The sequence below is a fragment of the Dromaius novaehollandiae genome, chromosome W (assembly GCF_036370855.1).
Source record: "Dromaius novaehollandiae isolate bDroNov1 chromosome W, bDroNov1.hap1, whole genome shotgun sequence".
NCBI lineage: Eukaryota > Metazoa > Chordata > Aves > Casuariiformes > Dromaiidae > Dromaius > Dromaius novaehollandiae.
The window spans coordinates 15797191-15818651 of record NC_088130.1 but is presented as its reverse complement, the minus strand read 5'-3'; the positions used below and the strand labels follow the sequence as shown (position 1 = coordinate 15818651).

The 21461-nt window shown below is 42.4% G+C and overlaps 1 protein-coding gene across 1 annotated transcript in view; it reads left to right on the top strand.

Moving 5' to 3' along the window:
• Positions 1-8587, top strand: part of LOC112978803 (solute carrier family 28 member 3) — a 40946-nt gene extending 32359 nt beyond the window's left edge. Inside the window, exons 14-18 of the mRNA XM_026092534.2 lie at positions 1033-1230; positions 3784-3865; positions 4554-4652; positions 6413-6536; positions 8255-8587. Coding sequence (XP_025948319.2) covers positions 1033-1230; positions 3784-3865; positions 4554-4652; positions 6413-6536; positions 8255-8357 — 606 coding nt within the window. The 3' untranslated portion in view covers positions 8358-8587. The remainder of the gene's footprint in view (positions 1-1032; positions 1231-3783; positions 3866-4553; positions 4653-6412; positions 6537-8254) is intronic.
• The last annotated feature ends 12874 nt before the right edge of the window (positions 8588-21461 follow it).

Here is a 21461-nt window from a genome sequence, read left to right as displayed (position 1 = left end):
ACACATCATTTTTGACATGGTGGAACACCCTCAGTTCAAAGAGCTTGAACCTTTTGTTTTGCAAACTCCTGATACAGGCATAGTGTGAACACAGATACAATACCAAGATCCAGGTGCTGGAGAAGTGGGTAGACACTGCTAGCACACACAGCATCAGCAATGTTAAGATATTACCTTATCAGCTTCCAGAGATTATTCCACTGCACAGACATCGCCAGAGGAAGGAAGGCACATGCATACTTCAGTCACACGACTGCAACAGCTTAGTAGCAGGACTGGAACCAACAACCTACAAGGAGACAGAACTCACAAACATAATACAGTCAGCTATCACTCCTGAGAGATACTGACCCCTGGGCTTTTGCAGGGTAGAGGAGCCATATACAAATAGTCACTGCTTAAATACTTCAGGTGGATTCACTGAAGACAATCTAACCAAGCCCTTTCACTGCTGGAGCTATTTTATCTCTTATATAAAAATAAGCTATTCTGGGATATGGGATTTTTTTACTTGCTTAAAAGTTTTTATGCTAGGACAAAAGGGTACAGCTTTAATTATATCAGATGTACAGCTTTTATGCAGAGACAAGCCCTTTGTTTGCACCAGTTGGAGTCCAGTAACCCAGTAATTAGAGAACATTCATTAACACACTTGATTTAGTCAGCTGAAGAACTAGACTTCTCTTGCTTCTTATAAGCTCTTTGAACTCAACCCTTCTTGTCTCCTGCACAAACACTGTCCAATCTGAAGTCATTGTTTGGGGGAAAAAAAAGGCACAGAAACATTTGTTTAGTTTTACATGTAAAATTAGGGACATACCTAATTACTTTGCTGGATCTGGATTTTGGGTTGGTCTTTTTGTAATTATTCAAGCATAGCTTCCTATTAAAAATCCTCAGTCTCACAGGGGTTTTAGCAATACGACTCTGCTGAAATAAAACCATCCTTTTTAAGTTTAGACAACTTATCAGATGCCATTGTTCTTTGACCAACCACCTCTTCTGACCAGCTCTGTCTTACCTATTTTGCAGAACATTTGTGCTTATGTCTTCATGCCATTCTCCTTCATGATGGGGGTAGACTGGGAGGACAGTTTTGTTGTTGGTGGACTTCTAGGTTACAAAACTTTCTTCAATGAATTTGTGGCTTATGAGCGCCTCTCAAAACTGATTCACAACCGAGAAAAGGGCGGGAGCATGTATATTAATGGTGTGAAACAGTATATGACTGTAAGTAACATTTTCTATTCTACTGATTTATTGGGTCTAATTCTTTTCTACTGGGACTCAACTTATTTTTAATATGGGCACAGTGGGATAAAGTTAGCATACTATTTTGAAGTGTATTTTTCAGCAGCAGTCTCTAATTATTAAAATGTATCCCATCCTTGTGACACTGCCATGACTGTCATCACACTAGGTATCTCAAAAGTAGCAAAAAAAATCCTGCATAGCCTTTGGAAAGGGGAATCTTGGGGAACAGTCAGCATCCCACAGGACATGGCATTTGGTCTCCGGACTAAAGCAATGTCTCTGAGATGAGTTTCTTCTCACCCCATTTTTCACTAGCACTTCCTTATGAGATACTCTCTTGGGAAAATCCTGGGCAAGACCTGCAGAAGCCTCCAGCCCACAGAGGTTTACCCAAGCATTAAGCTCCGGGAGAGACATCAAGGAAGCTTTAGCTGATGGAATTTAAGATATTACTGACACTTCCTTGTCCATGGCAAACCTCTGCCAGAGGTCACTATCCCTGTGCAGAGAGTGGTAACACAAGACATGTGTCTGCACCTCCTCTGCCACACTGTAAGTCCAACTAGTGTGCTTCAGTTACAGTGGGTGCATCTCTCATCCACACTTCCACCCAGATTTGCCCTACAGGGTAACAGTTCCTAGTACAAATCACTGAGGAAGAAACCCAGAGGATCTCAGCACAAAGCATCCCAGGTGCATGCACAAGGGCCCCTAGCTGGGAAGCGTCCTTTTCTACAGCATTTCATCTTCACCCTTCCTGGTGTGATGCTGCAGATAACCACTTAATAGACAGAACTGAGAACTCAAGTCCCTGACCACTTGCATTCCTTAGTACCAGAACATATTTCACAACTGGAGATACAGAGCCAGATAGCCTGATCAAATACTTACACTCTTGCCTGAGAATCCATTACCAGCGATGCTGGAAACAGGACCCTGGGCTGGGTGGGCCTTTGCTCTGTCCTCTACTGTCATGCTGTGTCCTACAAGGGGGATATGGCTCTAAACTCCTAAATGAATGCTTAGATTTTTTTTAATCTGGAAGTCAGTCTTTAAAATTCAGATCTCACCACCTATATTTCACCTTTCTCAGTTTTTCAGTGAGATGCAGCATAGGACTTCTGTCTTCCTTGTTACTACCTACAAAGAGGCAAACTAACCTTCCACAGTAACAAGCTCTAAGATGAAAAAATAATTTTGATTCATAACACTCATGTAAAAATTGCCCAGTAACAAATTTAATTATGGCAGGACAGCTCAGCTGAAAGTACACTTGGCCTCCAGTTTTAATTTCTGTTCGGCTTCAGAGCTCTGTAATACATCTGGGCACAGATATTTGGTCAGAGAGAGTGAACAAGCAGTCTTCTGAATTGCCTCACCTGAGTCAGTAATAACAAGGCTTCCTGTTTTCTGAGCTGGGAGAACACAAGTGAAAGCAGGGAAATCACAGCACACAAAGCCTTTTCTAGGAAAAGCAGATAGAGTGGGTACTTGAAAAGCATTTTCCTGTATATGTGCAGAGTGATTGAAAATACCTACAAATTGGTTTTCATAAAACAGGAATGGAAACAGAGAAACCTTTAATAAACAGGAAACCTAGCAGAACACTCGCTCAGCAGTCTTCAGCTTGGGCTTAAAATACTGTAAATAAGACCCCAGAGCTGCCAGGGGGGAAAAAAAATCTATTTGAAAGAGATGCTGCTTCCTTTCCCAAAATGTGTGAACTAAGTTTGTCTCATCAAGGCGCATAGCCTGGTTTCACCCCAAGCCATCCCGTACCCTGTAAGGGGTCTCTCCATGGAGGGAGACGAGTGGCAACCCACCCTCGTCTCTGCTCTGAGGTCCAGCATGGGCCAACATTGTCCAGGAGAAGGTGGCTGAAGTCAGGAAAGAAGTAAACTGCTTGCAGGACTCTGATGGGGCTTCCAAAATCGTTACACTGCTCTGCGTGTCTGCACAGCAAAGCAAGCGCTCTCTAGGGCGCCCGGTTCCCTTCGCTCCCTCTGTGCACAGGGTGGAGCATCCTTGCAGCAGCTGGGCATATGGAGCCCTCTGTTTTTTCAGGGACAAAGAAATCAGGGATATATACAAAAACTTGAGTTTCCAACACAGCGTTATAGAGGCAGGACAACTAAGAACAAGTTCAGCTAAAGCTTTCTGACTAATACCCTCAAAAATCAGCAGCTAAATTGACACCAGGAAGACAAAATTATTTTTATCTGTAATTACTAATATTTAATTCAATCAGGCACAGCAATATACATAATCACTACGACAAACATATGGTTTATGAGTCCTCACCCGCACTGAGTATTCAAAACTCTGTGTTTTCAGAATGAGAGCAAGACTAAAGGCTTTGCTCAAAGCCAGGTACACAGGCAGCACCCGAGCAAAAAGAAGTGATTTCCATACTCCAAGCATAGCATTGGGCCACAGTGCTATTTTTTCACACCTCTAAGTCAGCAGGAGATATCTTGAACCGCTGAACAACTGAGTCAACCGCTACCTGCCCGTGTGTTTGCTTTTCAGGTTCGCTCTGAAACCATTGCCACCTATGCCCTTTGCGGCTTCGCCAACTTTGGCTCCCTGGGACTGGTTATAGGAGGCCTGAGTAAGAACGTCTTTCCTTTATTTGGCAAACAAAAGCAAAGCAAGGACCCAAGGGGACACGTTGTGGGTGAAGCTTAGCAGCATTAGGGGTGAGGAGCTGCTCCTCCGAGGTCCAGGACCCGCCACGTGGGAGGGCTCCCGCGGCACGTGCTTGGAGGGCAAGAGGGGCTGAGGGGAATGTATGGGATGAGCCAGGCCAACTAGCCGACCAAGCAACAGCCCTCTCTGACTTCGGGGTAAGCCAGCTGTCTCAACGGCCTGCTCGTCTGAGGGAGACAACTGACCATCTTCTCCAAGAATGCCACATATAAGAAAATTTTAAAATAGACTTCTCAGGTCTCTGGGGAAATGAAGCCATGAAAAAGTCACCAGGGATCCCCACCTGAGGACCCACTGCTGGCCCCTTCCCTGTGGAGCCCGCAGCGGGGCAGCACAGAGGAGGGGGACCAGCCGTGGGGCCACCAGGCCTGGCCCTGGCCCTGCACCCAGGGCCTCGCGCCCAGCAGAAAGAACCAGCGTCAGCATTAGGCAGTCAAACATCCCATAGAAAAATGTCACATTTTCTTTCCTTGCTTTGCCCAGTTAGGACCACAGGTTGGGACTTCTTGCGCCGCGGGAGAGTCAGCAGGTTAACCTTCTGTATGTCTATATGTATTTATATTCTCCACACGCTTTAATTTTCTTCCTAGCAAGCATCACTCCATCCAAAAGAAAGGAAATCGCCGGTGGTGCCTTCAGAGCAATGATTGCCGGGACCGTTGCCTGTTTCATGACCGCCTGCATCGCAGGTACCCTGTATAAATTTAGTGTATCTTGCAGTGAGTGACCACCGGGTGGCAGTGCATCGGTACCATAACTGCTGCTGGGCAGTTCCCGTCATTTAAACGCCGGTCTTTTGGGGTTTGGCAGGATTTAGAGCCGACATTCAATGAAAAGTTGCTGCAAACTAGAATATTAAATGATTTGTCTTATTTCTTCTTCTATATCTAAGTATCGACACTGCATTCTGTTAGCCTATGTATAATCACTGACTCATGAACAAAGAGAAAATTGCAAGTTATAGATGAGTTACAATCCCTCCTCCGTGCCGCCGGCTATGGAAATACAGAACTAATTATAGAGCAGAAAGGGAGAATGGGATGAAAGGAGGATGCAAGAGAGGAGGAGTGCGATGGAGTGAGGGGAAGCTAACACTTTTCTGTCTTAATGTTAAATGGATGCTTTGGGCCGATAACCTTCCTGCAGCGGGGCAAATCTGCATTTAAGCTAATGGAAGAGCACCAGGGTGGGATTCGACAGAGGCTCCTTATTTTCAAAGCTGCACCTGCAAGCTGAGTAGAAAAATCACTATGAAACAACCACGTTTTGGAGGAAATGAAAAATAATATTAGTCATTCAACTGATTAATTAATTGACCAGATATGATTCAGCGGCAATTTTTTCCCCCAGTATCTAATGATCCCTTTCCCAGCTTTCTTTTCAGGACATGTGACATCCAGAATGGGCACAACAAAACTCAAAGCACTGATATTCCTTTCATGAAGAACAATCTCGGTGTTTTATTTAGCTGTAGTGTATCCGTATCAACCCCAGCTTCTCTATCCCTTCGTGTTCAACCAAACCTCATACATGTAGAGGATAAGCCCACTCTATCTTCTGAAAGCTATAAAACTGGTACACGTCACCTTTTATGAGTCTCATAGCCCTCATTAAGATTTTAATACAAAATACTATCCTGTATAATCGAGGCATTAGGAAGTCTTACTAAAATGTGTCACTTGAAAACCCTGGTCCTAAGAATTGTGAACAGCCATTGGCAAATCTTTAAAAACAATAAAATCTGCTGTGGAAAGAAAATTATATTCCACCCCCTCCTGCCATGGCAAATGCCCAGCAGAAGGTATAAGAGCCAAGTAATTTCTACTGCCCCATTTTACAGTAAGAACATAATAAATATGTGGCCAAGCTCTGCAACACTAAATACAATAAGGAGCTGTCATTTTCATATTTTTGTGACTCCATTCCTATAATGAAAGCTGATGTTACTATTTACAGGACATTTGGAGAACACAAACAAAATAAGATAAACCATCACCGTTCCTGTTAAAAAAGTAAAATAAAATAAGGTCAGGTCCTGCATTTACTTGCACTGCTATAAATGTGACATAGCTCCATTTTAGTTAATGAAGGCAGACTGATTCCCAGGCAGTGAGAAATGCATTAGCATACCTTTTTAGAAGCATTAGGAGGGGCAGAAAAACAAAATGTTCCTAGTGTAGTAGGAACCAGAGTTTATTTCTAAAGATGAAAAAAAAAAGTGTCTGATCACTCCTTAATCCAGTTCTGTAAAATGATTCAGGTTAAAAAAAAATACAATTTGTGGGCTTTTATCTTGCATCATTTTACAGAACCAGCTCTGAGAGTGCTCAGGTGACATCCTCATTCCTATCAGCCAGGACGCTTCATTCGAGGGTGCCCCAGTGACTGACATCCCCCAGTCTTATCAGCCTTTTCATTACTGATCAACAAAATTGTATTTGCTTCACAGGAATGCTGTCTGTCCCTGGTGTGGAGGTTCCCTGCCACATTTTATTAGGCAATGCCTTCAACTCAACAAATTTCCCGGCCAACAGCACAGCGCTAGTTGAATGTTGCCAGGAAGTCTTCTCCAGGTACCGAGGAGCTCTCTACCCTCTGTCAGTGTAATTTGGGGAGCTCAGATATGCTCCAACAGCCTCCTTTTACTTTTTTCAATATAGCTTTTTTCCCAGGTGCCTGCTCCCCATGAACTTGCCCCTTTTAAAAGAAACGAACATTTGAATGCCATTTGAAGTGGGTTTTTTTCTATAGCATTTCTCTGTTACACGCAAAACACAAATAGAGTCAACAGAGAAATCAAAACATTTTTATCCAAACCTGAGCTTTTCAAAAGGTTAAAGATAGTCGTATTCAGTGGTCTAGTTCAGGCTCATCTCGAATACCTAAAAAGAAATTCAAATATTTGAAGTAGCATAATACTAGCCCAGTATCTGAGCATAATTCTAGTTGAAAAAAGACAGGAGCTTTTCCTTCTGCAGTCTATGAATCTGGCTGAAGATAATAATAATGATGACTTATTAATAGATAATATTAACAATGATTATACATATTTGAGGTAGGAAAATGTTCTGAGATAAATTATTTTTAATAATCCTCTATCTAAGGTCTATGGAGAATAAAGGAAGAATGATATTAAATAAGGAATATACTAAGTCATACTTAAGACTATGCACAAAGAAGGAAAAGTCTATTTATTTAGATTATGGCAAATGCTCTTTAAATCTGCCCTAACGTGCTTTTGCTCACTTTCACAACTAATTATTTTAGAAATAAAGACTCTAATTCATCTCTTTTCCATCCCATTGAAAATCAAGGAACTTCAGCCTCTTTCCAAATTTCTTTGACAAAAGACAATGCTCTAAGATTAAGCATTTGTCTACAAGAGAAATGTATAATGTAAACATAACAGTGATGTTGCTGTAATCTAACCTGCAGGAATTCACTTGAGAAGATCCTCAAATGGGTTACATTTTCAGAATTCTAAGAATTATGCTGGATCTGGTCTTAGGTCCTCTTGGTTTAACTAACGCAAGGCGTTTGTGTTTATGGTAGAGAGGTATCTCATTAGATTAGCTCAGTACCAGGACTTACGGCAGCTGGAAATTCCTTCTGATGTTTAACTCCTCATAATAGGAATCGAAATTACAATTCTAACCTCAGTTGCTTTTTTTCCCCCCTAAATTATTCTTTTGAGACATATATATCTTCCTGGCATGCCTTAGTATAAAAAGTAGCCTTGAACATGGACATGTACAAGTGTATGCATATTACCACAAAGAAACTTCTGCTGTTATGACTTGATGTTCTGAGTTTATCATAACTCTAAACCAGTGTCACTAACTTTTGGGCAGAGCAAAAATCATCTGAGATATTGGGTATGTTCCTTCATTCAGATTTTCTCTTCACTCCAACTTTGGCTCATCACAATAATTTTAACTCCACCACGTTGTATGCTTGGTTTTCACCAGAATCAATGCTGAACAAATGCACTGAAGAAACAAATATCTTGAACAGTGAAATGAAACTCTCAGTCATTTCAGTTATCAAGGAAGATATACTTGATGCACAAAGACTTTATACAGAAAACTGGGCACAAACCCAATAAAACCAGACTATCTGGACACTGCACATGGCCAGTGTTCAGGATGGTCTAGTTCAGTTTCATTTCTCATGTGATAATTTAACACATTTTAAAGTCTTGTGGGAAAAAATGTGTATGTGTGTGCATATATATGTATATTCCCCTATGAGAAAAAAGTAAGTCTGATTTTTTCTTACGCTCTTTCCCCAGCATAAATGAGTCGAAACCAATCTTCCCTGGAGGAAACTACAGCCTGAGCTCCTGGAAAGCATGTTGTCAAATACTGGACCTACCTGCTTCTCATTGCAGTTGAATTAAGCCATAATTTGGAGTCAGGATAGTTTATAGTCTCTACCATAAACAAAGAGTTGCTTTTCTTGGTGGAAAGGTAATGAGAAATGTCCTTTTCCACAAAAAGTGTGGAAAAATTTGACCTTTATTTCCCCTCTCACACAAGCCCAGTTCCTCTGACTTGCGTGGAATCACTCCTAAATTAAACTGGGATAAATGCACAAAAACTGAGACCTCTTGCTACAGATGCCTTCTCCCACTACAGCTCAGAAAAGAATGGGAAAATTTTTAGACCAGTTTCTGAATCTGATTCTCCTGATTTCATTGCTACCCTCCAACAGTTGAATCTATAGTATAAAGCTACTGCAGGCAAGAAGAAAATCAGGCTCAGGTGGATTTGACTGTCACGCAGCAACAGCTGTGGACTAGAAATGATATTTGAAATTGCTGTCCACTCCTACTGGTATTTCTGCTCTTTCTGATGCCAAAGAAGTGTTTTTACTGCATGAAGGTAAATGACTTTTCTCAGAGAGCCCTGCACATTTCTCCCGGTAACTATGGCTACATGTGAGCCGAGCTGCGGCGGTGCCATGTCCCTGGCGCCTTGGTCACCGAGCCACTCTCATCAGGACAAGCCGCTATCACCGCATCCTTCCCCTGCCCACAGAGGCAGCCGGTGCGTGCTCCGAAGGGTAGGAGGTACCCCGGACACAGCTGGGTTCAAGAGCTTGGTCCCAGTTTAGGGTAATTCGTATGGCTGGGCATGGCCAGCTCTGATTTTTATTTCCATTTTGGAAGAAACTCCAAGCAACGGTTCCTGTGTCAATTCTTCTCGCTCTTCATTGTTACCTACATCTGACACTGGCGTCGCCAGCAGGGACCTTGCTGGAGCTTTTCTGCCGGGAAGGCCAGTGGCATGCTGTAAAGGAGCCCTGGTAAAAGGAGATCAGGCTCCCACCTCTCCCTCTGCCAGCAGCATTCGCCAGTCTTGACTATTGGACCATGTAAAGAAGGATGCACTATCAACATTAACAAGATGGGAGATGACCTCAGTTTTTGTCACCTAGCTATGTTCATGTGTGTATGTATCATAAAAATGGACTAAGTAGATTGAGGAGAACAGATATGTTATGAGCTTTCATAATAAACCTAATGTCTATTTTTGAGGCCTGTCTGATGAATGAAGTGCTAATTACCCCATGTTGAGAACTTCCATTAAAAAGGAAAGTATGTTGTTCTAGGTTTTAGCCCTTTCATGGACTCCAGAACCAAAAACTTGTATGTGGCTTGTTTTTTTCAAAAGATTATGGTATGTATTCCTATCCTATGGCATTGTCAGTGCCAAAGGTTTTTAAAAAAAGTTAAGACTGAAGTACAGAAATGACAGGAAATCCTGACATACCCTCCCAAATATAACTTGTACAGATGGAGATGAAGCAACCTATTCTGACAAAATAGTAACTAAGTTTTCATCCTTTCATCTAACTATTGCAGAATCTGTTCTGGGAAATCTTGGTTAAGAAACTTAGACAGCTGCCAGCACAGCTGTTTTAGAGGGATATTGATTCAGGCTGATAGTAAAAGATGCTAGTTTCTTGTAAAGCTCGGTTTTATGAGCTAAATCCTCAAAAAAGAAAAAAAAAAGAAGTAATTATAAATGCCAGTATTGCTACTGCTTGTGATTTTTATCACAGGTTTCATGTTATTAGGTGTTCTTCTTTGGCCCCCTCCTTCTCGATTTAGGAGACTGTATGAGAACCTTATTTTTCAGTGCTTTTAAAGAATGTTTCTAAATCTCACTATTACGGGTATATATGCTCAAAAATATGATGCAAAACTTTCCTAAAGAAACCAAAAAACAGGAAGGTTTTGCTCTGCAATTTCTGGCCGATATCATGGTTATACCAGGGCTTAGCTCCAAAATCAGCTCAGCGTCAGCTATTTTGAAATGCAGAAATGTATTCTTTCAAGAGGAATGAATCAGAAACATTAACTCTCACCATCAAGCAGAAAAATCCTCTGCTTCTAAGACATCTCCCTCCTTGCTGCTCCTCACCTCGCTCCATTTAATATCCGCCTTTCAAAATGCCAGCTGCTCCCTTGGCTGCAGTGGCCGGCTGGCCAAAAAACAGGTCGTGCTAGCGAGGAAAGGCAGTGTTAAGACTTGTGCACTGAGCTTGCTCGTTCTTGACTGTGCTTTTCACCCGTACCGGCTTAACCCGTCTGCTTGGCCCTTGGGCTGTCAGCACCTGAGAGCACACCCCCTACAGCATCACTGCCGGCGGTCCTCTTTGGCTGGTTTTTGGCTTGGTTTTGTCTTGGTTTTAGCTAATTGGTCGCTAAAAATCATTGCCAGTGCTTCCAGGAAAGGCATTACCAAATTCAGTGTGCAATAATTCCAGGAAGCATCCTATGCAGCCTTTCTAATGCGCAGAGCATATACAACCAAAGAGAGCTATCTCTAACGTGAGACATGTTCTCTCTGGCCCCAATCTAAAACAGCATTTAAATATGTACATGAGGCAAGGCTTGTAGGAAACAGGAATATTTTTATTTTAATCAGTTGAGAGGCAGTTGGAAAAAACAAGCATACTTGTAGAAACAAGCAGTTTTTCCAAATCCAGCAGACCTCAGCAGCACTTGCAACCCATGCGCATTCATAAACATGCAATGAGTTGACTCTGTCAAAGACATTAATCATGTGCTGCATGTTATAGAGGCATTTAAGTGTTTTCCAAAAGCAGTCTGGTGCAAATATCACCTCTTTCTGACATGAGGCTTGAGCGGAGGCAAAATAGCTGAAGAGACAGGGCATTAAGGATGATATTGTCCTTCTGCGAATTGAAGTGTTTTTGCTGTGCAGTCATTAGATTGCTTCATGCTACACGATGCCGTAAATCTATGGTTCCCAAATTTTGCAAGTCTGCAGATAACTACCAGACCTCCAAATTGCTCCTAGCTGCAGGTACAGATAACCTTAAAGTCACTTAAATGTGATGCAGCATTTCATGTGGCTCCCCTGCACACGTAGCCCCAAACATGAAACCAAGTGGTGAATTATAAATCTTGCCTGCCAGAGATGCTGAATCAAATTCATTACATCAGTCTGAACTCTGAGTGTCATCCCTGAAGTTAGAGCTACTATGCAGTTACATCAGGGTAAATGAGAAAAGAATTTGCTTCCCTAGCTTTGGCTCTGATTTCAAGCTGGTTTTAAAGCCGTATCAGCTCACAGGAGCCAACGGAAGTATTTCCAATACTGCAGTGACTTAGCGGTGCATCCGTAGACACGCTTTTGTTTTGCCCGGTGGGGCTCTGAATTTGAAACCCAGCCATATTCAGACAAACAGACTGGGGAAAACCAGCTTAGTCTTTAGCATAGAACTACTTTGTTCCTTCATGATGATTTTAAGAGAAAAAAAAGAAACCACAATATTTTCCTGTTGCTATGGCATCCTGCAGCATAGGGACTCACTATAGCAACCAGCGCACTAACTCCGAGGGCATTGATCAGCATGCAAGGATTGCCATCGCGAAAACAGAATTTTGTTGTTGTTGTTGTATCGATTGGTGCCTCTGGTGCCGGGTGGCTAGAAATGTCGGGGGGGTGCGAGCACCCTTCGCAGGACGGCTGAGCGTGGGTGCACATTGCCTGGCGGTGAGCATAGGCCGGAGTTCAGGACCGCGTTTGTCTAGGCGAAACCAGAAAATCTTGCATTTCTGCCTGCAAAATCTTGCATGTTGCCAGGGTTCAATGTATTTAAGAAATATTATATGTGGTTTTGGTTGCTTATCTGCTTTTCATGGGCTAGGGAAGTGTTCCTGCTCAGCAACGATTGCACTCTGGCACGGGGAGTCCCCACATTCGGGGGAACGGACCTGCACATCGGATAATAAACTGTGCCCCTAGAGATTTGTGCCCAGCTCCTAGTTTGGCCACAGGCCCCATGTGCACCTGGGAAAGCGTCTCATCTGGGATGTCTCTACGCCTGATCTGTAAAAGGAAGCAGTAGCCAAGAGGTGATGTTACCAGCGGTAGCACAGCAATAAATGTTAGACAGCAGCAGTGGGAGGGTATGATCATCACAGCCGTGGGTTTATACACCTGGGGGCTTTCTCCAGCCTGGTTTTGAACGGAGAAGTAGCGAGGAACTGTACGTTACGTGCCTAGTTTCTGTCAGAGACTCATGCGTTGGACCAGATATGGCTCCCTCAGCTCGGCGCTTTTCCCAAGCTGCACAGCCATGCAGAGAAAGGAGGAAGACAGTAGCTCAGTTCACACCAATATTATTTTCTCCATCTAAAGAAGCGCTGATCTGCTGCTGTAGTGTCTGAACACAAAAAACAGCTGGGACACAAACGAAGTGGTGCCCATACCTCATGGCTGCTCCTCCCAGCACGTAACCCCAGCTGGCTGCCATGACTGCTTTGTTATCTCTGTGGCCCCAAATATGCCAAATATCCTTAATTGCTGACCTTAATTTGTTCTCCAAAACTCTTGTTTGCTTGTAAGTCATGGTCTTTTGCCATATTACGCTAATTATTCTGGATTAAAATCTTCAAAAATCTCTTTTCTGTTCATCTCGAAGCATTTTTGCAGTATACATAGTTCCGCAAGAAGTCAATGCAAAAAGCCACTATCTATTGTCAGTTCACAAGTACCATCTAAATGACATCCATCCCCACAGTTTTTTGAATAATCATGCCTGGGCATTTTGAAAATCAAATTTGTCCTTGCAGTTATGCACTCTTCTTGCGAACAGCTCTGCTGAAGTCAACGAGCTGCTCCGTGTGCTACGCGTTCGCCTCACTATAACGGACTGCAGCATCCAGCTTGACCTGAAATCACCCAGGAAAACTTGCAGAAATCCCCGTGAACAAAGTCGGCTCTGTCAGCTCCCCACTTACGCGACCTTTGCTGCCGCGATGGCACCACAGTGGAGCCTGGAGGGACATTTCAGGTCAGACTTTGTGTGTTCATGCGACTGTTATATTATCAAGCCTCTCGCCTCCCTCCCTCATGCTTTTTTCTTCTTCTCTGTGGCTTTACAATAGCACGCCTTTCTCGTCTCAGTGCATGTATCCGCTTGTTTTAGGCTTGATCACCTTTGTTTTGATTTCCAACATCGCCACAGGGGTGCTTGGATTTTTACTGCCTCAGATCACTAGGTGGCACGACACCATCAGTGAAAGCTCTTTGCAAGAAAAACATGTAGGGATACGAGTATCTAGCCTTTTTACTTTGATATGTATTGTTTATTTGTTGTTTGTTGCTCAAAATGGGAGGTTAAATATTTTTATTAATTGCCTTCCAATTTCAGGTAATAGAAAAACAGGATACGCTTTGGCCAAGATGCTTTGCTTTAGAGGGCTGCTGTGGGCACTTCAAAGAGCTCTGCTTTTCAGAGCACTACGCAGCCATCTCTGGAAATTTTCCTTTCCTAAAATGTTGCCCGTGATCCCCAAAATCTCTAGTCACCTTCGTAGATAGTGGTGAAGGGCATTAGTGCTTGTTTATTGTAACCCCAGTGAAAGCAGAAGAATGAATGATGGAGGAAACCACTTTGCAATAAAGACATGGATACTGCAAAAACTTGCAGTGTTGTCAGAGGAGGGGAAATGGTTGTGCGCCTCGCTGCAGTCTTCCCAGTCTACTTCCCTGCAGATAAGATGAGGGATAAAGGTTTCTGAGTGTCTACACAGCTCATGCATGGCCCAGAATAACAGCACCAGCAACAGTACCAAAGTCCCTTTTACTGTAGCCTCCACCACCAGCCCAGTTTTCGGCATGTCCTTGGGGTCAAGGCTTCCTGGACAGTCCTCACCATAAGGCTTTTCATGTGCTGCTAGAGTTTTCCTTAGTTGCAGTGTAATGTTAAGGGGGAGCTGGAGCAGTCAGCTCACTGCTGGAAAGGGGGTTAAGAAAAACTATATTAAGGATGACATGAGTCATGAGTAGTGGCCCCAGAAAATGGTATTCTTGGAAAGGAGAGGGAAATGATGTACTGTAGAGAAAGCAAATGACAAGATATTCCTGAGAGATACAACTTGGGCAAATGTTTTGTTTCTTGAGCATCATTAGTTGCAATGTCTGGTAAATTTTTATGAAGAGGAATGAGGGAAGCACAAATAGCCTTCCTTGCCTTCCAGAGATGTAACTACTCCTACTCAAGAGCTTAAATACTTACTGCTAAATATGGCAAAGTAATCCACTTCGTAAACAATAACCTGCTTGCAGTAAGTTCCAAGAGCTTGTACAATATTTAAAAAGGCTCTTTAAAGAAGATCAGATGGGAATAGTCTTCTCAAAATCCAAATGAGGAGGTTCTCTCCATTACTCTCACTCCAAATGAGGAATGTTTCATCAAATAATATGAGACAGCAAAGCACTCGCTGCCCACTTTTGGCTGTTTTCATCTCTCAGAGCTGTAACTGCATTTGTGGGAATGTTCAGTAGTGGCGTGCTCCAAGGCAAGGCCCTGCGAGCACCCGTTCTTCAGAAAGGAAGCCACCAATGAAACACTCTTAAAAACCTGAAAGGCTCAAAACTGAAGAAGAAGGTGGAAGAGGGTCAGATAAATATGACTTTCTTAAATCAACTTTTCTTAATTTTTCCTAATGTCATTCCGTGAAGGTTGTTATGTGTGCTCATCACCAGAGTAACCAAAGGGCTTGGAGGTATGGGAGGTCTCTTGCTTGTGACGCACAGCTACAGGAAGGCTCTCTTTTCCAGGACATGGCTCATGAAAGCATTTTCACTTGGACTTGAAAGGCAGTATATGCTCCAAAGATACTTTCAGATGGTTCCAAAAGGCACATTTCTGTCCTGCAGACTTTGACTTGCCTGTTTCCAGCGAAGAAACTGCCAAAAGAAGACCCAAAGAAAAAGCTGACAGCTCTGGGTCTAACTCACTGTAGTGTTTTCTTATATTCCTTTTCTTTCAAGGGATATACAAGACTTAAAACACTAATATCTTTCTCTTCCATGAAGCTTGCTGCCTCAAATTCCTTCAACATATTAGTGCCAACAGGAAGGTCTTCCTCCTCCATGCCTGAGTCTATCTCAATAACTAAAAAAAATAGTTATTTAGCTAATCATTGCTATTCTGATCAGTAGAGACATCCATTTCTTTGCAGATTCACTTCAAGGATTCAGGAGGATGCTGAAGTTGTACAGGACTTGTATCTGCATTAGAAGGCACCTCCATCCCCTTCTTACTCTTCAAACAGTTCCTAAACAGCAAAAGGAAGGTGCTTTCAGCTGCATTTAGATTAATTTCTTTTCTGAGATGAGCCCTCTGGTCTCTGCAAACATTTCCCATACTTGTACATCACAAAAATCCTGCAAAACAGATACCAGGCAAAAACAGCTTCTTCTCTTTATACACGTTCACTTACGTGTGCTTAGTTAGGTAATAAAATATTTATCTACATGACTCCCATTAAAACTATATGAGGCAGTGACAGAGAGTGAACCAGGCTCCATTCCTGCTTACACTTTGTCAGAAGTAGCTGTTCTAGTTATCTCTGTGCAAATTCAGTCGGGTAATTCTTGTCTAGCTCTCTAACAGAGAAATAGCTTGATTCCAAAGATCTGTTTGACTTTGTAGCATCAGCAACCAAAAAAAACAAAAAAAAAAACAAAAAAAAACAAAACAAAAAGAGGAGAAAAAAACCCTTTATCTAACAACCTTGAGTCACTAAAGAAAGTTCCAGTTGAAGCAGACCTCATAGTGCTGGCTGCGCAGAGGAAAATGGTAACTCTTCGCTTGTTTATTTTGAGAGGAGACATTGAGGGCATCATTTTTCAAAGACATTTTTCAAGATTTTTGCAGATTACCTTTATCAATACAGACATTTCAGAAAGACTGAATCAGGCTGAATCCTGAGGACTTGGTGTAAATAACCCGGGAACTATTTTGGTGGTATTGCAAACTATTAGCTTTTTTTCTCTAAAAATGATCTCATTTAAGATTCTTGGGAAAGCCTCTTATACTTAGATGCCCCATCCCAAACTGCTGCTAGATGCCTTTTTCCTGAATGTGACAGAATGAGGATATGTGGATGATGACCCTGTCTGGTTCAACGGCACTGTTTGTAGCAAATCATGTCATAAAATATGGTAGGTACAAATCTGAGTGAATTACTTTCATAGGTACCACGAACAGGCACTAAGCTCCATTTTGCTCTGCATTGTACAAATAGACCAAGCATCAGAGAGCTTTTGATCCAGTTTTTATAGAATAAACACATAAAGCATGTGCAGAGATCAAGGTAACAATAAAGGCAGGTGCACAGAATAGCAATCATCATAGTGCTATCTTGGATAAATTAAAAGCCGTACAAATTAAACAGCCATTAATGATACAATACAGGGCACAATCCAGATAAAACCTAGCCTCTCTTCCTAAGCAAGAGGATGAACATGTTATACTTTTATGCTATTTGCACAGTGTAGTCCTCAGCGGCTGATAAAACACTGCCCTGGAATCGGGTCATCTCGCCCTTTCACTTTCTCGCCCTTTCACTTGAGCTGCGCCCTACGTTTAATGAACCGCGGCCAGGTCCGTGTCAGTCGGCTCCATCGCTGACCACCGGGAAGGGCCAAAGTTCGCAATGGAGAGCAGAGGCTGGCCCTGGGGGCTCTGCTGTCATCCCTGACCCCAGCACTTTGCCTCTCGGTAGGTTTGCGCTGGAGCTTTATACACACATATTTTCTGAAGGGGCCCACCTAGTGCTCTAGCATGGATGCGCAAGATCGTGTGCAAGGAGATTTTGTTTCGAGCGATATTAGCACCAGTACCTGCTCTGCAAGCCTAGAAAGACTGGTGGGTTGAATATGTATGTGACTGGCGCTGCTGCTGTGGGTGCCGGCAGAGCCAAAAGGGGCAAAAACCCCAGATTTTTCAGGAAAGCGTGCGTAAAAGGAGGGGGCAGGGAATAACTGCTTTATTTGGGGTTTTTTGTCCACTTGCTTTGTAAGTAGTCTCCAGACCACCAAGGGAGCGGTACAGGCTACAGAGGAAAATAGATAAGTATATACCCCTCCGCGCAGAAAAGTCTCCTCACTTGCAGCCCCCATTCCTTTCTAGCAACTGAAGGACTGCCTTGAAGTCTTGACTTGGGGATGGCTCCTCACCTTGTTAAAGAAGAAAAAGTAAGTCCTGTCCTATAGCCGCGCACTGTAATGACAGTGTGTGAAGTGCCCGTGTTAGCTGTCAATGTGCAGTTTACAGGAAAGGTTCAGGCTATGAAATTGCTCTGGATGGCCCAGAAGGCTGGAGACGAGAAAGCAGACAGCTAAACAAACAAACTCCAAGCTCTCACTATTAAAAAGAATCACGAACAGCTTAAACAACACTAATGGAAATATTACTGAGCTATCACCTTATGCTAACCCCCTGTCTAATCAGAAATACAAAACAACCTTATTTGAAGATTATTTAATAAAAAATGAGCTACAGGAACCAGTCTGAGACTTCTAGTTAGTGTAATCATCATCTCTGTTGTTTTTCTCATTCCCCTCATACAAACTACAAGATTATGTAAGGATAAAGTTTATCGTTTTTCATTTTAGCTACTTTAGTTACTGTGTGTCCCTGAGTAGCTAAAATCTGCCTTGGAGAGTCTGAAGGATGAAAACAACATCTGTTTCCATTCCTCTACCTATTTCTACAGAGCTCAGTAGTTTCTCTCGTCTACCTGGGCTTTTATTAATTTGGGACTAGTGCTGCTCTTTGGTTCTGGCCTTGGTCGCACCTATGCTAAAAGTGACCTAGCCTGGAGCAGCCACGTTGCCCTGAACAGAGCAGACGAGCAGGACTTTAGGACAGCTTTTCAAGTATGTGACATATACAGAACAGCTTTTCTGTGCCCAAAATCAAGACATTTGCATCCCAGTATGTAGGGCAAAATACTCCACAGAGTCCAGAGTTGCACATTTTGAGAGTCCAGTTCTTTTTGCATGCTGAAATGGGAGTTGAGTCCCTTCAAAATCAAATGTGCACCAACTACAGCTTCTGGGTGAGCTCTGCAGAATGGACTCTCTAAAGTATTAAGGCTTTTAAGCCATAGGGACCTCTGCAGTCTGTCAAGGTCTTTTTTGAATAGTGCACCTGCCTCGATAGCATCCTTATCTTCTGCTTAAAAATGTCTGAACAGTTGCTTAAGTTTACCCATGCATTGGAATACTCCACCTCTTCCACAAAAGCATGGCAGGAAAAACAACAATCAGAAAAAATTTAGCATGAATGGCACAGAGCATGGAGGACCAAGTGCCTGGGGTGAAATGTCCATTGACTGTTTTCTGCCTGTCAGCCCTTAGAAATGGAGGAGCTCCAGAAAAGTCCTGCTCGCTCCTCAAGTGAAGAGGCTAGGTAAGGACAGGTCTAGGTAAGGGCAAACCAGCAACTCACAGGATTTCAGAAAGGAATGTAGAGCTTTTATATTTTATAGAATTTATTCTTACGGATTATTCTGTAGAGACACCTGCTACAAATAAAAAAAGGCTATGAAGTCTCCAGATTGCAGATCCTAATTTCTAAGATCTCAAATGTATGCTTTTAGGCTGTTCTTAATCACATATTACAAAGATCTGAAAAATCCTCCCTGTGCTGTTTTTTTGTGACAATGCAACAACGCATAAGGTATTGACGACATATGACATATGTCATGACATATGTTGTGAAAACATATGAGCCACAGTACTCCCTTAAAGAGTACTAAAATATTGAGCAGTGTGCAAGCACCTCACATTTCTAGGCATGAAGGAAGCCTTCTAATACGTAAATATTGTCTGAGCCTGCAGCAGATATTTGTCTGAGCCTGTGGCATCTTTTTGAGCTTTTTGAACCTCTTTTACACTCTCTACATCTGGTCTGATGCTTTCAAGCCAAATATTGAGGACTATCACACCCCGAACAAGATTTTTGGTACTGTATTCTTGGATCATACACATAAGTACGACACACAAAGGAAGAAGATGAGAATATTCAAGAAAGCCTTGAAAATGAAGCAAAAATACAAGATAGTGGAAATTTAAAAGATTTGGGAGCTGCTTGCTGAATTACCATGCTACTATTATTTTCTAAAACAGTAATGTTCTTTGTTTTTCTAGATTGACTGAGACCGATATTGTGATTCTGAGTTCAGCTCGTGTTCTGCATTTGGAGTTTCTGATGTTAAGAAATATACATATGTCATATGTTTGACATACCACAGGTTCTCTGGGACAATTAATTGATAACTGATAATTAAGTTTGTTTAAAACTGTCTTTTAAGAAGCAAATGGGAACAAAGTTTGCCTTTAGAAACTGGTCTTCAGACAATTTTTGACAAGATGGATGTCCAGAAAATGTATAATAGTTCACATCGGTGCTGAAAATCTGACTGCTCCATCTTCCATTGTGAATGTCTCATATATGCAGCTAATGATACATTTAATTTTGTTGCCTGGCATCAGTGTTTTCCCCAGGCTCTAGAGCTGTCTGGTTTCAAAACCATCATTTTTACATTAAAAACTGAGAGAGAGTGCCTACTGGGAATGTTTTTCAGAGAGAGAATTCATTTTTCTTCTTTCAACTTTTTCAGCTTTATGGAAAATTTGGGTTTATTTTTTTTCTACCACAACATCTCTTCACACAGAGTTCACGTACTGTGAGGAGGAATGCCCTAAAAGTGCTTGAGATTGGTTTGTATCCGTAGGCCAGCTACTCCATGGGAATCATCCCTCCTTGTGCTTCCTGGTATTTCGTTGTTAGTTTTCCGATCTGAAATCTTTCAGGCATGAGAGAATTGACAAATGTAACATCTGTGAGAAAATGATAGAATATTAAGTGCACTCATTTTTCATCAAGTGGGTTTCCTGCAGTAATCATTCTTGAACCCGAAGTGAGCTATTATTGAAAACACACATCACTAGAAAATCCTCAGCTTCGATGTGACAACTAAATAGTCATTCCAATTTTTGTCTAGACTTTCACGGAGGCGTGCGTGGACTGCTGTAGCCTTGTCTTCTCCAGGCTGATTCGAATCTCACCTGGGTCCTCTTCACCCTCTGTAAATGATGCAAAGTTCATCTACTTTGAAAACCCTTGCCACCTTCTAAAACTTCCTCCTTTCCCACGGTTCGCCTCCTCACCCCCCTTGCCTGCCATGTTTCAGGCTGTTGTTGCTCCACTCACGTCCTCCTGACTCAGCTTTCAGCTGTTTCTATGGTTCCCCGCTTTTAAAAGTGCTTTTCTGAACCCATCAGCTACGCTGCATTGTGTTTTGTTAAATCCCATCTCACAAATCCAGTTTACAGTCCAGACTTCTGGACAATTAAGCGAATGATGTCCATCTACCAGCCTTCAGTAGGACCGTACAGCCCCAGCCTTCTCTTTGCTCTGTTCTTTCCTCAGTTCTTCTCTGAACTTCCTCCTCCCCCTCTTCCTCCTCCTCCTGTTTTCTTAGTCTCTGAGTTCCTTTGAGCCAGGAATACTTGTTTAGCTCGTCTGTAAATATATGACTACATGTTTGCGTAACTAATACCTGTAGCCATACGTACAACAAACAAAACAATAAAAAGGGACAGTAGGACCATGCTGAATATCAGGAATTTTTCCAGTCTAATGCCCTGTTAAAGAACCACAGTAGTATAGGGCCTATTATTTCAAAGGCGAGAGGAGTCAGTGGAAGGACACCCACTGATTTTGGTGAGCTTTTGGACCGGACTCGCAGTACCCGAGGTACAGTGCATTACTGTAATACAATACAGTACTAGATTTATGTGTGTAAAACACCGATTAAGCTATCTACCGTTTTATAACTTTACAAGTACGTAGCATGAATGGTAAAAGTAAAATGTATGTGGGTTGTAGAGACATCACTACCAGGAAACTACGAAAGGCACAGGTTTACCAGTTACACGCAAAGTGTAAGAGCAGGTGTTTGACACAGCCATTCTAAAGCGGGGTCCTAAAATGCCATCAAGTAAATGTGCTTTAACACGGGAATGAGCAACTAATATGTTCTGTTAATCAAGCTAAGGGACCACAGTGTACATAAAAAGTAAAAACTTCTGCTTTCCCTGGAGAAGCTCAGAAAATGACATCAAGATCTGAAGAAAACTAAGCTTTCTGGGCTT